At 37.5% G+C, this 15,989-nt stretch overlaps 1 protein-coding gene across 1 annotated transcript in view; it reads right to left on the bottom strand.

The window, feature by feature from the left end:
- Positions 1-2,621: 2,621 nt before the first annotated feature.
- CYBB (cytochrome b-245 beta chain) overlaps positions 2,622-15,989 on the bottom strand; it is a 37,509-nt gene continuing 24,141 nt past the window's right edge. The window contains exons 8-13 of the mRNA XM_066356879.1: positions 15,471-15,563; positions 12,045-12,298; positions 11,004-11,166; positions 9,278-9,424; positions 6,322-6,446; positions 2,622-5,216 (exon numbers count right to left, since the gene is read on the bottom strand). Coding sequence (XP_066212976.1) covers positions 5,090-5,216; positions 6,322-6,446; positions 9,278-9,424; positions 11,004-11,166; positions 12,045-12,298; positions 15,471-15,563 — 909 coding nt within the window. The 3' untranslated portion in view covers positions 2,622-5,089. The remainder of the gene's footprint in view (positions 5,217-6,321; positions 6,447-9,277; positions 9,425-11,003; positions 11,167-12,044; positions 12,299-15,470; positions 15,564-15,989) is intronic.

The following is a 15,989-nucleotide window of genomic DNA, read 5'->3' as shown; positions in this document are numbered from 1 at the left end:
AAGAGCTTTTGACCCTCATTTTTATATAAATCAGGTTTACTGAATTTGCAGCAGTCTTCTCTGAAGGATGAATTTTCAGAATATAATATTTAAGTTGCTATTTGGCTGTTTCCAAAAGTCAGACAGGTACAGTCTCCAAGGCATTGGTTCTCAGAATAAGAAAATTAAAATCAACTCGCCTGACCAGACGGTAGTGCAGTAGGTAGAGCTTCGACATGGGATGCTGAGGACCCAGGTTTGAAACCCCGAGGTCACTGGCTTGAACACGGGCTCATCCAGCTTGAGGTAGGGGTCGCTGGCTTGAGTATAGAATAATAGACATGACCCCATGGTTTCTGGCTTGAGCCCAAAGGTCACTGGCTTAACGACCAAGGTCACTGACTTGAGCAAGGGGTCACTGGCTCAGCTGAAGCCTCCCTACCCCTGGTCAAGTCACGTATGAGAAAGCAATCAATGAATAAAGTGCTGCAACTACAATTTAATGGTTCTCATCTCTCTTCCTTCCTGTCTGTCTCTGTCTCTTGCTCTGTGTGTGTGTGTTTCACACACTAAAAAAAAAAAAAAAGAAGAAAATCAATTCACCATGGCCACTATCTATGTACACTATTTCTTAGTAATTCCTTTTGTCCACAAAACAGTATATATAAAAATTTAGTTTCTTATTATAACTGAAAGTATTCTACTTCCTTGAAAATTGCTAATCTGTTAGCAATAATTATTATTTAACTGTAATATACCATTTTTGAGACTATTGTACTCCCCGTACACCACAAGATAAAAAGTCTATAGTTCTAAAATAATCTCAGGCTACTTGGTTGATCTTTTGCTGTATATTTAGAGAACTCTAAGGGCCAGATTTCTTAGATTCTGCCAGCAATTTGTTTTTACCAAACTGCATTTACGGCTGAGAAATTTTGTTCTTTTATAACTTATCTTCTTTCTCATGCAATTCTATTTTCAACACACACACACACACACACACACACACACACACACACACACACCACTCTCTGCCAAATAGAAATAGTTTATAAACAAAATAAATATTTAAAAAATAGACTCATTAAATGTTATTGAGTCACCTTAGAGCCTTTTTCCTCCAAGCCAAATAATTCCATTTCTTTGTAGGTCTTATCTTAACAGTAAAAATTAGGGTCCACAGAATGAACAGTGTGGTAAGAGAACCCAACTTCCCTGTCCTCCCACACAGATCAATGATTAGACAACATCCATGAACAAAAGCAGTTCTGAGAGACTTTGCAATCCACTTAGGACATTTCAATAACAGTGAAACAAACAAACAAACATCAACTTCTCATTGTGAACTTTCTTAGACTGCTTCATTGCATTGTAGTTATATAAGTGAAAGTTATTGTTTGGAAAAATATTATGTGATATATTATTACATTGTATACTTTAAATATCTTATAATTTTAATTGTCAATTATAACTCAATAAAGCTGAACAAATTAAAAATAAATAAAAGTAAAAATAGCATGAATTAGGTCAGTGTTTCTACACTAAAATATAATGATATTTAGATAGCATGAACCAGAGGTTCATACCACCACTGTTACCCAGCTATTCTTAGTATATAATCTATAATGAGCACAATAGCTTTGAAAATATCTTTTGTTACTTACACCTTGTTTAATCTGATAGTATAGTATAATGAATATGGCATTTTTGCAGGAAATATGTGGATTTAGTGTTGACGCAGTCACATAGCAGTTGTGGAACAGTTTGTGCATAACATTTACCCTCTCTCAGCCTAAGTTATATTTTTTAATCAACACAGTTTTGGATACAACGACTACTTTGCAAACTTCTGAGGGATTAGCTGAAGAGCAGGTAGATGTTTGGCATAGTAGAAAGTGTTTACTAAATGTTGGCTACAGGCACTGCCCAGGTTACAAACAAGATAGGTTCTGTAGGGTTGAAAATATTTAAGTATTTACGTACATAGAAAGGTAAAAATAAATACTATGTTAAGACAAACATCTAAGTTGCATTTAATAGGTAAATGAACCTGTTCTTATTTACATACAAATTCAACTTAAGAACAAACCTACAGAACCTATCTCATTCATAACCCAGGGACTGTCTGTATTTCTATTACGGACATTTGTTTCAGGTAATGTCCTTTGCCACTGTGGCAGCACTTGCTGATTCCCACAGGAACATATGCCCATGTTTCTATACACTTCCTGAACAGTGGCGATTGTTACTGGTTGACAATGGTCAACACAGAACCATAGATACACACACACACACACACACACACACACATATTCACAATCTAACTTCATGATACCTATTTGCATAGTTAGAACCCTAGTGGAAATAAAAAAGAGAGGTCCTTATACTAGGGTTTCTTTGCCTTTGAAATTCTGTCCATGATATAAGTTGATACTACCTTGTCCCTTATACCAATGATGTGAGGGTCACCAGGACATCAACATAGAACTCAAGTTTTCCTTCCCAATCCATAAATTGTGCAGTGTTTGGCATTTCATATATAAAGACACAGAGAATCTTAACTCCATCGGGGAAGGAAAAAAATCTTTGCTATCTGAGTCCACCTTTTAACACAAAAATCAACAATACAGACACTAAAAGAGCTCATTAATTTTAATAGTTGAGCACAATTTTAATAGTTCTTCTTAAGAATTATCTCCCAGGGTCCCCCAGGACATTTATATATCACAGCTACAATATTCAAATTTCATAAATGCAATATTGCAAAAGCAAAACTAAGAAAAGCCTTTAGAGTCTGGAGATTAAAACAATGTTTAGTCATTCTCTCAGTACTTGTTACTAAATGCTAAATACTGAATGCTGCAAAAGCTGCTCTGGAGGCTTGGAAGAAGCATGAAGAAGGAAGTTCTCAAAATAACAAGCACTTTTACATTTATCTTTTAAATCTTATAACCAGGATGACACAGGACAGATCTCTCTATTTTTTAAGCATGTTGATGTCAAAGAGAGAAAACTTTGTTTGTGTCAAAGGGAGAAACATTTTCAGAACAAAATGGAGCTGTTTTTATTTATGCCACAATAGGTTTGTGAGGGTCAAGATTTCCAGACTCTTTATAACTGTGGTTCTCACTTTTTCTCACACTTTGGTTTCAAGAATTGAAACTAGGAGCACAGAGCTGGAGTCATGATAATAGCACAATAAAAGGTTTTTTTTAAATGAATGAACTGACACTTGGCATGCAGTGTGATGGACCTAGCTTTCTGTAAGTGGAAATCTTCCTGGGATATTTTGGGAAGATGACATTCTAGCAGCAAGACTGACTTGTTAGTGCCCTAGTGATCCTGCGAACCCAAAAGAACAACTGAATTCTTACTAGTTCATCTCTGTCCCCCGAATATGCCTATTCAGCATCCAAATTTGTGACCAGAATTTCAGATTCAATATCATATGCAATCAAAATAAAATGAATATGTGTATGCCTCCTTCAGTTACATTCAGTACATGCAAGACTTTAAGTCTGGGGTAGAACCTGAGCAATGTGAGACCCTCCCCCTTCCCCTACCCTAACCTTTTGCCTTTTTTATCTTTCTTGCAGCATTCTCCTTCTATTCTCTTTCCTCCTTCCTGCCTCTTTCTTCCTAATCTAGTCTTGTGCCCTTCCCCCTTTCTTCTCTTTCTTCCTCATTATTGAAGTTAAATAATTCTAAATATCTGTGGCTCCAGGGGGTTGGGCCAATAAAACTGTTGTTATTTCCCAGAAATAAGAGTAGTTGTAAGAAAAAGAAAACTCTTTCTGACTATATTAACAGTGATTTAGAGACTCTCTTTTGAACACATAAATATCAAGAACATTCTACTGTGTGTGAATTCAATACCTACACAGTAAGCTGGGTATTGTAGTTTCTAGGATAAATATTTCCTGATGATGGTGGTGATGATGATGATGATGATGAAACAATAAACCATTAGTCACCCAATAAGATCCATTTTGTTTGTGTGCATACTTAAGTAAAACAAGGGAGGATGTTATTTAAAGCAGATGGACATGTCAGATACATACTTGTCACAATTCTTAATTTCAGATTCACAAGTTCTGGCTGGAGGAGACCCTTTTAGGCAATAAATCAGCTTGCATTTCTTTCATATCATAGAAAGCAAGACTAAAATTAGTTTCATGCCTCTATATCCCTTTTCTCTATGCTTTAATTAAGAATGTGATGGAACCTCTAAGACATCCTATTAGTTGCTGTCCTTAGCCTGTTCTCTATTCTCAGGAGAATCATGTTCATTTGGCCTATAATAATAGGAAATATTTCCTTAGATATTTCTGTTTAAGGCTTTAAATTGATTCTACTCTGGCACTGCATGGTTCTAAATGTCTTTTTGTTCATTCATTGAATAAATTTTCATTGAGTATCCATTCTCTGCCAGGCATGATTATAAATGCCGGGTAATACATTAATTCCAGGTAGCCTAATATATTTTGGGAAGAAGAATCACTGAGACAATTAATGTGATGTTTTGGTGAACTTGAGCATGCCTAAATGTCAATCCTGTCACTAAGTGTTCAATTACTCTCAGCATATATCATCCTTAACTATTCGGAAATTTTCTTTCTACATGAAAATAATGACAACGAAGATGATACAAAATGGATCCGGTTTGCTTCTTCTTTTGGGGAGTATACAGACCCATTTCCAGGCAGCCTGGGATTATGGGAAGACTACTAAACCTGGAGTCAGACAGCCTGGTTTAGTAGTCTTCCCACTCAGCTTCATAAACTTCAGAGAGTTAGTTAATTCACCATTTTGAGTCCCCATTTTAGTTTTCTAAAAACTGAGTCCAGGAATCCTTGAATTACCCTTTTCTGGCATGACTGATTAAAAAAAAATGAAATGATATTTTTAAAAGTGCTCTAAACACCATAAAGCTCCATTAAAATGCAAATTATCATTATCAAATAATCTGGCATTTCTTTCACGGAAACCTTCACATTAAATTTTCTTTTTCTCCATTTTTAAAGGTGGGGGGAGGATTTACACTATCAAATAGCATTAGTTGGGTATTTGGCAAAATAACCCACATTTATTTCTTCACAAAATGAGCCAATTAGAAGTTTTCCTTGTTGAAAATGAAATGAACTCCTCGAGGGCCAGACTCCGAGTTGGAGATGCATTGTTTACTGAGGGTCTCGGCCAAAGCTTCAGGTCCGCAGAGGAAAACTCCTATTCTGGTACTTCGGGGAAAGAAAGAAAGAAAAGACAGTTTCAGGTTCTGGGATGCCATAGATTACACAGCACATTGGAGATTCCAAATGATTTACACCCCAGGGCAGAGTCCCCTCTGCTCCTTTGTCTTTTCCACAAATGACTGAGTTCAGATTACTCTATGAGAGAGCTGCTCAGCGTTGTTTGTGAGGGCAGCAGCGTACTTCAAATAACAGTCAACTCTCCTGGAAAATGATATTCAAGCAAGGTGTATGGGAACTTCTACTACAAAATGATGGTGGTGAATCTGTGAGTGTGTGGGCTACTTTCTTTCGGGGTTCTATATCTTTTCAACCTTCCCACTGGAAATCAGGAATAAATCCGCTTTAGGTACACCGACTCTGCCCACAGTTCGTGGCTTTATCCCTCCACATTTTAGAGTCTGAAGCCTTGCTTCTCAAGGTATGGTTACGGACCAGTAGCTTCAGTGGCAGCATTTTAACAACACAGATTCTTGGGCCCCACAACATACCTAGTAAAATCAGCACCTGCATTTTTAAAAGATCCCAAAAGTGATTCTTACACTCATCAAAGTGTAAGAAGCAATGGCCTGAAAGGTATATTTGTGGAGATTTCTTGATTTTATCATGTTTTCTAGCAAGATAAAGGATCCCCTCAAAGTTTCACGATGGCTAAAGCATTAGTGAAGGAAGAAAAGATCTTGGAATGTCTATCAATTTATGATTTAGGTCCCAAGATTAAAAGGGAAAGTGAGGACAGTGTCTCCTTTATAAAAGTATAAACTGTAATGAATTAAAAGAAGTAGATATATTAGTAAAGTTTAGAAAATGAAGGAAAAGAACTAAGTTATGGTCCTACTTGGGAGCAGCAGAATTCAGAAAGTCTGAGGTGAGAGTCTGGGAATTATTGTTTCTAATAACTCCCCAGGTAATTTTGATGTGATTAAAAGACTCCTCCTGAAGTCAGACATATTCAGAAACTTCCATTGGGTGTAAATATTTGTTATCTAGGTATTTTTGTTTCTAGAATATACAAATCTAACCATGTTTTAGAGCTGTTCCTTTTAGGCAAACCACAAGCCTCAAGAACACCTTAAAGCAGGGGATGCCTTACTTTGGGTGTTGACCCGCAATTGTCTTGAACTCATTATCCCAGTTGGGCCGTCCATACAAAGTCTTTTGTTTCAAGCCTGTGATGACATCTTTTTCCTCGTCATGGTGCACAGCAAAGTGATTGGCCTGCAAGAATGGACATGATTCGGAAAAATACAGACGTGCTATAAAACCACATAGATAGGTTTACATATCTCACAAAGCTAGCTCTCACTACCCATTCTAACAATATATTTGGGGCAAGGCATGCTGAAGGGTTGAAGATAAAAAAAATGAACAAACTAGATCTCCTCACACAATGTATAATCTAGAAAGGCAGACCTTGAAGTATCGGCATGAATAATTGTATTTGTAGAATAGGGTATGATGAGTGCCTTAGAAGAGACACAAATATCTCAATGAGAACAAAGAAGGGAGGTAAAGTGGGGAGATATGGGGAGGTTTCAGGGTCGCAGCATTTGTCTTAGGCTTTGAAGTGTGAGTTGCATTGATTTCTGTCTCATTTGTTTTTCTCTCAGCTCTATATTTTATTTGCTCTGTAATTTTCTCTCTTCACACTAATATACTTTCACTCTCACTCCTCTGGGATTATTTAAATCACTATGAATTTTAAAAAAACCATAGACTAAAATTTACTCATATTTTGGTAACATAGTTAATGAAACATTAAATCAAGCCGAAAGCTAGTCTCAGTGAGTGTGTGTATATACATAATCAAATCTTTAATTCTGCTACCATTCTAGGAAGCTTCAGTTTGAACAACAGCTGTTTTTCATAAAAGTGTTTACTTAAATTTATTTAAAAATCAAATCATATTTTCAATCCACTGGACAGGTGATGAATGAGGTTAAGAAGGATGGTTACTGCCTGACCACTCAGTGGCGCAGTGGATAGAGCATCGGACTGGGACACAGAGAACTCAGGTTTGAAACCCCAAGGTCGCCAGCTTGAGTGTGGGCTCATCTGGTTTGAGCAAAGCTCACCAGCTTAAGCCCAAGGTCGCTGGCTCGAGCAAGGGTTCACTCGGTCTGCTGAAGGCACGTGGTCAAGGCACATATGAGAAAGCAATCAATGAACAACTAAGGTGCCGCAACAAAGAATTGGTGCTTCTCATCTTTCTCCCTTCCTGTCTGTCTGTCCCTATCTGTCCTCCCTCTCTCTGTCTCTCCCTGTCTCTGCCACACACAAAAAAAGAAAAAAAAAGGATGATTACTAGTCTTACAGAGATTAGTTTTACAATGCAAAATAATTATTTTTCAATATAAATAAATTTCCTATTAAAATTATATCTGGCTTTTTAAATAACTGCAAAGCAATTTGTATATTATAAATTTTTCTTTGGGGTTTCATTTTCATTAAGTATTTTTGTTATTTTGTTTTTAAATTTCAGAAGTCACATCTTGAAACCACTTTCCTGGAGTAGCAATTTTCATGGTCATGTGTCCCTGGCACATTTGCAGCAAGGCTCTTCTAAGAGTTGGGAAATCTATGCTAAAAAATATGCCAAAACCCAAATGAGAAAAAGTCAGTTCCCAGGTACAAGCTGTATGGAAAAATGCCAAGGATTGAGGAGTCACTGAGACACTGGTCAGAATGGCCAGAGACTCTTGCTGTAGCTTTTCTTTCAAGTGACAGCTTATACTGTTTCCATGAAAGTCATTAATGTTTGCTTATTTATAAATATGTTACCCCTTTGGAATTAACTTGTTTCAGAGTTTCTCAAATGAGCGACTTTTGTCAGGTAGGGAGATCATTCTTTGTTGTGGAGGGTTGTCTTGTGAATTGTAGAATGTCTACATTGATAAATATCACTGAATGGAGGGAATACACATACACATACACACACATATACACATACATATGTACTATATATATCACGTTTGTCAGATATATTTTGATTTATTTACAAATGATAATAGTGAACTACTGAGAGTCATAAAGAGTGCAGTTCTGGAGCATGACCTAATTTGTTCTAGTCTTGGTTTCCTCACCTGTAAAATGTGGATAATAATAGCTTTTACTGCATAGGGCTGTTGTGAGGATTGAAATGGACAAACTATATAAACACTAAGAACAAAACCTGGCCTGATCAGGTGGTGGCGCAGTGAATAGAGCGTCGGACTGGGATGCAGAGGAACCATGTTGGAAACCCTGAGGTAGCCGGCTTGAATGCAGGCTCATTTGGTTTAAGCAAGGCTCACCAGTTTGAGCCCAAGGTCACTGGCTTGAGCAAAGGGTCACTCAGTCTGTTGTAGCCCCCCCCCCCCGGGCAAGGCAAATATGAGAAAGCAGTCAATGAACAACTAAAGTGCTACAACGAAAAACTAATGATTGATGCTTCTCATCTCTCTCCATTCCTGTTGGTCTGTCCCTATCTATCCCTCTCTCTGACTCTGTGTCTCTATCACACAAAAAGAAAAAAGAAAAAAACCTGGCATATAGTATATGCTTAATAACTCTAATAACTGAGGAATTTAATACTACATTTAAAATTTATTGTGTATATTATAAAACATACATAAATATAAAATTAGAGGAATATAATTTTATATATATATATGTATGTGTATGTGTGTGTGTGTGTGTATATATATATATATATATATATATGTAAATAAGAGAGAGAGCACTAATACTTTCTTTTCATTACCCAGTGGATCATCTGGTCTAACTTGTTTGAGAACCCTGGTGGGAGCATTACTCTAGTAAGCTCAAAGTCATGGCTTTTATTCATTGTCAGCCACTTAGCTTTGATCCTTTTCACAAATATCAACTTTATATCTAATCTCAACAGTCTGAATATATGAGGATTTTGAGTGAGCGTGAATGAGTTGAATTACTGGAATCCATCAACTGTTCTTAGTAAAAACAGTGCAGAAGACACTCCAATAGCCAAGGGAAAGTTAGTAGCCCTTGGCACTGTAAGAAGGACCTGGAATTTGGGATTATGTCCTCACCTGTGACTCATCCCAGCCGGTAAGGTAGATGTTATAGCTGAGGAAGTCCGCATTGTTCCTCTCCTGCATCTGGGTCTCCAGCAGCTGAAGCAAGTCTGCAAACCACTCAAAGGCATGCGTGTCCCGGCACAGCCAGTAAAAGTAGATCTGAAAGAGGATGAATCATAAAACAGATTATATTTAAGTAGGACCTGTCAGCACTGACACAGGGCTTTCTTCTGTTCCCACAAGGCTTTCTTTCTGCTCAAAAAGTCTAGAGACAGGTTGTCAGAAAGCTCTAGATGTTTGACAAGCTAGTTCACATGGACTTGCCCTGGCCTTCACATTGGCAAGGCAGTGGATGGATAGCTTGGCTTCAAAAATACATAGTTTAAGGAAAGAAAACCAGCCTACCACTTTCTCTCTGGGTCTGCTCTTGCCCTCCCAGAATCCCAGGCTTCCCCTGTACCTCCTCTCAGACAGACCACTGGAATCTATACTGGCAGTGGCTGCCACAGAACTACTTCCCTGCCTGATACCACCAAACATTCCTGAGTTCCTAGGGGAAAAATTAGTTCTACCCACACCTCCCTGACATGGAAAAGAGGAAAAAGGGAAAACAAAAAGTCAAGGTAAGCTTAGTGTTCCTATTAGAGTTCATCTCTGGAGTTATTAGAATGTTTCAAGTTTTATTATCCTTTATCAGGCAATGAAACCAAATTTACTTGAGACCAAAAAAAAAAAAAAATCCTCTGGGAATTTATTCTGAATAGCTATCCATAAAAAAGTAAGTTACATGAAAGGTACATATCCTGCCTTCCTTCTGCAACAGAAGTTTTAGGAAGATGAAAATAAAATTGATTTTGATCTCTAACCTGGGATAATAGAAAAATGACTCTACATCTTCTCAATGGAACATGGTGAAATCATTAAAATCATTTTTATAAAGCTTGTGACAACACTGAAAAACATTATTTTTAGAAAAGTAGGACATGAAATCGTACATTCTCAATGTTTAGAACTTTTCTAAAATATGTAAACATATGGGAACATATTGAAAGATAATATACAGGCCCTGGCCTGTTGGCACAGTGGTAGAACATTGACGTGGTATGTGGAAGTCTGGGTTTGATTCCCAGTCAGAACACATAGGAGAAGCAACCATTTGCTTCTCCTCTCCCTCCCCTCCCCCCCTCTTCTCTTCCTACAGCCATGGCTCAATTGATTCAAGCAAGTTGGCCCCAAGCACTGAAGATAGCTTCATGGAGCCTCCTCCTCAGGCACTAAAAATAGCTCAGTTGCAAGCATTGTCTCCAGACAGGGGTTGTGGGGTAGATCCCAGTTAGGGCGCATGCAGGAATCTGCCTATCTCCCCTTCTCTCACTGAAATTAAAAAAGAAAAAAGAAAGATAATATACAAACAATGATAGGTATTGATTTGAATAGCTATTGATTGTGAATACTTTTTCTCTATCCCAACTTTCTTTCTTCCAAATTTCTTGTAACATATTATTCCATATGATAATATAAAAATACAGTCTATTACTTTTACTAATGGGTCACTTATACTGAAGTACATTTAACTTATCAAATAGTGCTATTAAGCCAATCCTGCCTCTCTGGCATCACCTTGAACCCGACTACATTCCCTTGGTCTCTGCCACCCTCAGCTCCAAAGGCTTTCTTGGATCTCACTTGGCAGAGTGTGATGGATGCTCCAAGCCCTCTGAAAAATGAAAGAACCTACCTTTTTGAGCCTCAGATCGGTGGCATTATTACAATATTTGTACCAGACTGACTTGAGAATGGATGCAAAGGGTGTGACTCCAATTCCTGCTCCTACTAACATCACCACCTCATAGCTGAACACATCTTCACTGGCTGTGCCAAAGGGCCCATCAACTGCTATCCTGGAGGGAAGCATGAGAAGAGATGGTTTAAAGACATATCTTACTCTTCAGAGTGGGATGGTACACACATTATTCCTGGGGATGTGCAATATGTAACTTTAAACCAGGGCAAGGTATCTACAGGGCACTTTGTTCTGTGAAACAGCTTTCAACTAACCAACTTATTGTTAACACCGGGCTTGGAAGTATGAAGAGAAATTTTTATCTTATTGAAAACATTTGGTAACTCTCAGGGATATTTTGTTCATCTCTCCATCCACTTCACCCACAACATAGTCACACAAACCCACACACATACACACAAGCACATCTGTGTTTTGTGCCAGGGTATCCCACACTTGAATTTTCTGCTTATATTGAACTTCAAAGGGAAATTGCTATATCATAACATCCTGTAGATTTCATATATCCAATTTTCATCTATTTCTGGAGGTATTCAACAAACTCTTTATCAGCATCCACTACCTGCCTGGCACCATGTTGAGCATGTGGGGAGAAGGAGGTAAAGTGAATGACGTGTCATTTGCCCTCAAATATCATATGCCAATTAAATTTTAAGAATATCTTTAATATACTATTAGTTTGTTTGTTAGAAAAGTTAATATACATCGGCCTTGATCCTTACATATGAAAAGAATTTGGGAATGTTCATTATTAATACTTGATTCAAATATTTTATGTTTCACTGAAGATTTTATATATATATGCACAAACACACCACACACATAAAATGGGGAACATACAGATAGCTACCTATATTTGTAGAACCTATGTGTTTTGTCAGACTCAGGAGATAGTGATAGATTAGAGGAGAGGAGCTATTTAGTGTCATTTTTCCTGAACTCATACACCTTTGTAATAAGGTGCTTTGTACTCACTTAGGTAGTTTCCAGGCATCTTGAAACTCCTGCTTGTCACAGCCACAAGCATTGAACAGTCCCTCTGTCCAGTCCCCAACGATACGGATATGGATGCTGAAAAAATCTTCCTCAGGGGCAGAGGTCAGTGTGAAAGGGTGCCACTCTAGGTTAGATACCTTGGGGCACTTGACAAAAATGTATTGTCCCACCTCCATCTTAAATCCTTTCTTCTTCATCTGTAGCTCGATGGTCTTGAAAGGATGAGTGACCACCTATAGAACAAAACACGTCTCTGGAAACAATGCTTTTCCCAAATATTTGCCTTTTCATTTTCCATGTGGATAAAGGGCTAAACTAAGGTGCCACACACAGGTTCCTTCTTCAGGGCTAACACAGAATTTGCTGCAGTATATGTGTCTTTCATTGGGAATTGCCCTCAGCTGTAGCCCATGGTCAAGAATTAGCTGATGTAGAAATACGAAGTCCTGACCATACTAACTCCAGCACTAACTATAAGATCAGTTGAGGCTACAGTTCCAATCACATTGAGGGTCAGCTTTTCCCTCTCCCCTATTTATTTATTTTGTAATTTTCTGAAGTGAGAAGCACGGAGGCACAGAGACAGACACCCATATACGCCCAACCAGGATCCACCCGGCATGCCCACTAGGAGGCGATGCTCTGCTCATTTGGGGCGTTGCTTTTGTTGCAACTGGAGTCATTCTAGTGCCTGAGGTGGAGGCCATGGAGCAATCCTCAGCACCTGGGCAATGGAGCCTTGGCTGCGGGAGGGGAGGAGAGAGATAAAGAGAAAGGAGAGGGTAAAGGGTGGAGAAGCAGATGGGAGCTTCTCCTGTGTGCCCTGGCTGGGAATCAAACCCAGGACATACACACACTGGGCTGATGCTTTACCACTGAGCCAACTGGCCAGGGCCTCTGTCTCAGAGTCTTTACAATGGAATTCAACCTAAGCCACCAGCCTGCTATATTTTTTCTCTAAGAGGTTAGAAACTAGAAACAGAAAAATTATTTCCTGCCCAGACTTTCTGTCGTCCCAGGGAATGATCAAGAGTTTTAGCATCTGAATAGAAAAAGAAGACTCCATCGGCTAATTATAGCAACATCTCCCAAACCCAAACTAACTGTGTTGGTCTGCTTTTGTCCTGGGTCACACATTGAACCTGTCTGATGTCATGCATTTTTTCTACATTTCTCCTTATTTTGGGAACACACCATCCATCTCTGTCAAAGCCAAGCCCTACCTACCCATTGGCATCCACCCATGTACATGGATGTTGATAACATCTTTGTTTATAATAGCAAAAAATTGGAAAAAATCCAAATGTCTATCAACTGGTGAGTTGGTAAATAATTTGAAAAAATTGAACACAATAAAAAGTTTTCATTTCAATACATAAAGCAATATATTGTTTCTTTGAAGATTCTTGAGAAGCCTAGAAGAACTTCATGTGTACAACTAAAAACAAACCATGAGATATAGAAAGAAAATAAATAAATAGAAAAAAAATAGCTGCTTCCTAATGGTGAGTGATCTTGCTGCGCTTTTCTTTTCACTAGTGAGGAGGAATAGAATGGGAAGTCTTTTAATAAAAATTGTCAAGCCTGACCAGGTGGTGGCACAGTGGATAGAGCATCGGACTGGGACACAGAGGACCCAGGTTCGAAACCCCGAGGTCGCCAGCTTGAATGCAGGCTCATCTGGTTTGAGCAAGGCTCACCATCTTGGACCCAAGGTCGCTGGCTCGAGCAAGGGGTTACTCGGTCTGTTGAAGACCCGTGGTCAAGGCACATATGAGGAAGCAATCAATGAACAACTAAGGTGTCACAATGAAAAACTAATGATTGATGCTTCTCATCTCTGTCCGTTCCTGTCTCCGTCCCTAACTATCCCTCTCTCTGACACTCTTTCTGTCCCTGTAAATAAATAAATAAATAAATAAATAAATAAATAAATAAATAATTGTCAAACATTTCCAAACTTGTAATTTAAATACAAGAATACAGGGGTGGGCAAAGGTAGGTTTACAGTTGTGAGTATGCAAAACACAGAGTTATTCTTGTATTATTATTTATTAATCATTGTATTATTTATTGGTATTACAACTGTAAACCTACTTTTGCCCACCTCTATATATCTTATAGGATAAAGCTGTAATCAATTTGCCCTCAACACTGAAATTAGTTGTAAAGCCTCATTTTGAAACCAGAAAATATTTATCAAAATTATTTTGAAAATTATATTTAACACGTAATTTTGTATGGTGAAACCAATTTTTACTATAGCAATTCTGCTACCTACCACAGGCAAAATTGAAATTTAATTTAATAAAATGTAGTAGGGGACATTGTTATCACTGGAATACTTTTAGATAATACCTTGTTTCTTATGTGTGTTAATAGGAGAAGAAAATGAGTATCTATTTTATTCAAAGGAAAACAAGTTTGCCTTAGAAATATGTTAAAAGGAAACACTTGTTAGTTCTTGTCTAGTAAGGGAAATTTTGAGGTAATGCTTTTTGCTGATCTGTGCTTTTTCCTTTCTCTTAAAGTACAATATAAGTACAGTATCATAAAAGGAGAACTTCTGTAGCTTTTTATATTTCCAGATTGCTAATACAAGCTTCTGTCTTTACTACCACCTTCCACAGATGATAGCAAAGAAAAGTTGGGGTGAAGGACAGAAAGAACTGGTATGTTTTTTTTTTTAAATAACCCACAGTAGGCTTTTGGTAAATATCTTTTGAACTAAATTAAATTGAATTTTATTTTATAGAAATAATCTTGTCTTGTGTTTCCTGAAACTATAATAAGAAGTTTCTATTTATTTAGCTGGATTTATTTATTTATTTACTTATTTAATGATGAGAAGCAGCATAGAATTGTTGGGGGGAAAGCCATTATATGCTTACAACTAAGAGGCTCAATTCTATATGCAGTTTAGTTGGTAAGTTGCATGAGACTTTGGGTACTCTAACTTTGATGGTCTATGATTATATATAAAGCACAGAAAAGGAAGTAAAGAGGATCTGGGAAACTTTCTCAACCTCAACCAGACCTACCCTTGTTTCCCTTGTTCTTTTGTCATCTGAATATTCTGAGGCTGAACATATAGCCTTTTGAACTCATCTCTTGCTTCCCTCCCCTACACACGCATACACATACACACACCACACTCATTTACACAAAGCATTTGGGTTCACTTTTCAACAGAAAATGTTAACTTTTAGTTTATACAGTCAAAAGGCTCAATCATTTGAATATCAAGCTAAATACATTGAAATTAACTATAGGTCATCTCTCTGCTCTAACTCTAATCATAAGAAACTGAATAAAAGAAAAATATGACCAATGAAAAAGAGAATTTGGGTGGACTTTCCCATGCTATTGTTAGATTCTATTAGTAAATCCTAAAGAATCCAATACCTTGGTAATGACCACCTTCTGTTGAGATCGCCAGAATCGTACCAACCTCTCACAGAGATACAGGAACATGGGACCCACTATCCATTTCCAAGTCTGTAACCAGAGAAAAAAGTTTTTTCAAGGATATGTTAAGGGTGATAGCTAATAAAAGATTCATAAGGACAAAACATTTTAGAAGTCAAGTTAATATTTATAGGTTTGTTTCAATACTTTGTATTAGACTAGCTAATGTATTCTACAACAGAATCCATGAAAATATTTAAAATTAAAATTTGAGCCAGTAAAAGTGAACATTCTCATGGCAACATTGGGGAACTATATATGTAATATGAAAATTTCTCAAGAGGAACTGCCTAAAAGAATGGGATTTCCTCCTAGTGTTGCAATAGCAGTTGCAATAACCATATAGCAAAGCAAGGTTGGTTTCAGAATGAACATTTCTCTAAAAGATAGCATTTCAGCAACACCATATTTTTAATGCAAAATTGAAATTGCTTTCAATTGTTATGTAGTAAAAAT

The sequence above is a fragment of the Saccopteryx leptura genome, chromosome X (assembly GCF_036850995.1).
Source record: "Saccopteryx leptura isolate mSacLep1 chromosome X, mSacLep1_pri_phased_curated, whole genome shotgun sequence".
In the NCBI taxonomy this organism is placed as follows: domain Eukaryota; kingdom Metazoa; phylum Chordata; class Mammalia; order Chiroptera; family Emballonuridae; genus Saccopteryx; species Saccopteryx leptura.
Note: the sequence above shows the minus strand (reverse complement) of the source record. Positions and strands in the feature narration are given on the sequence as shown.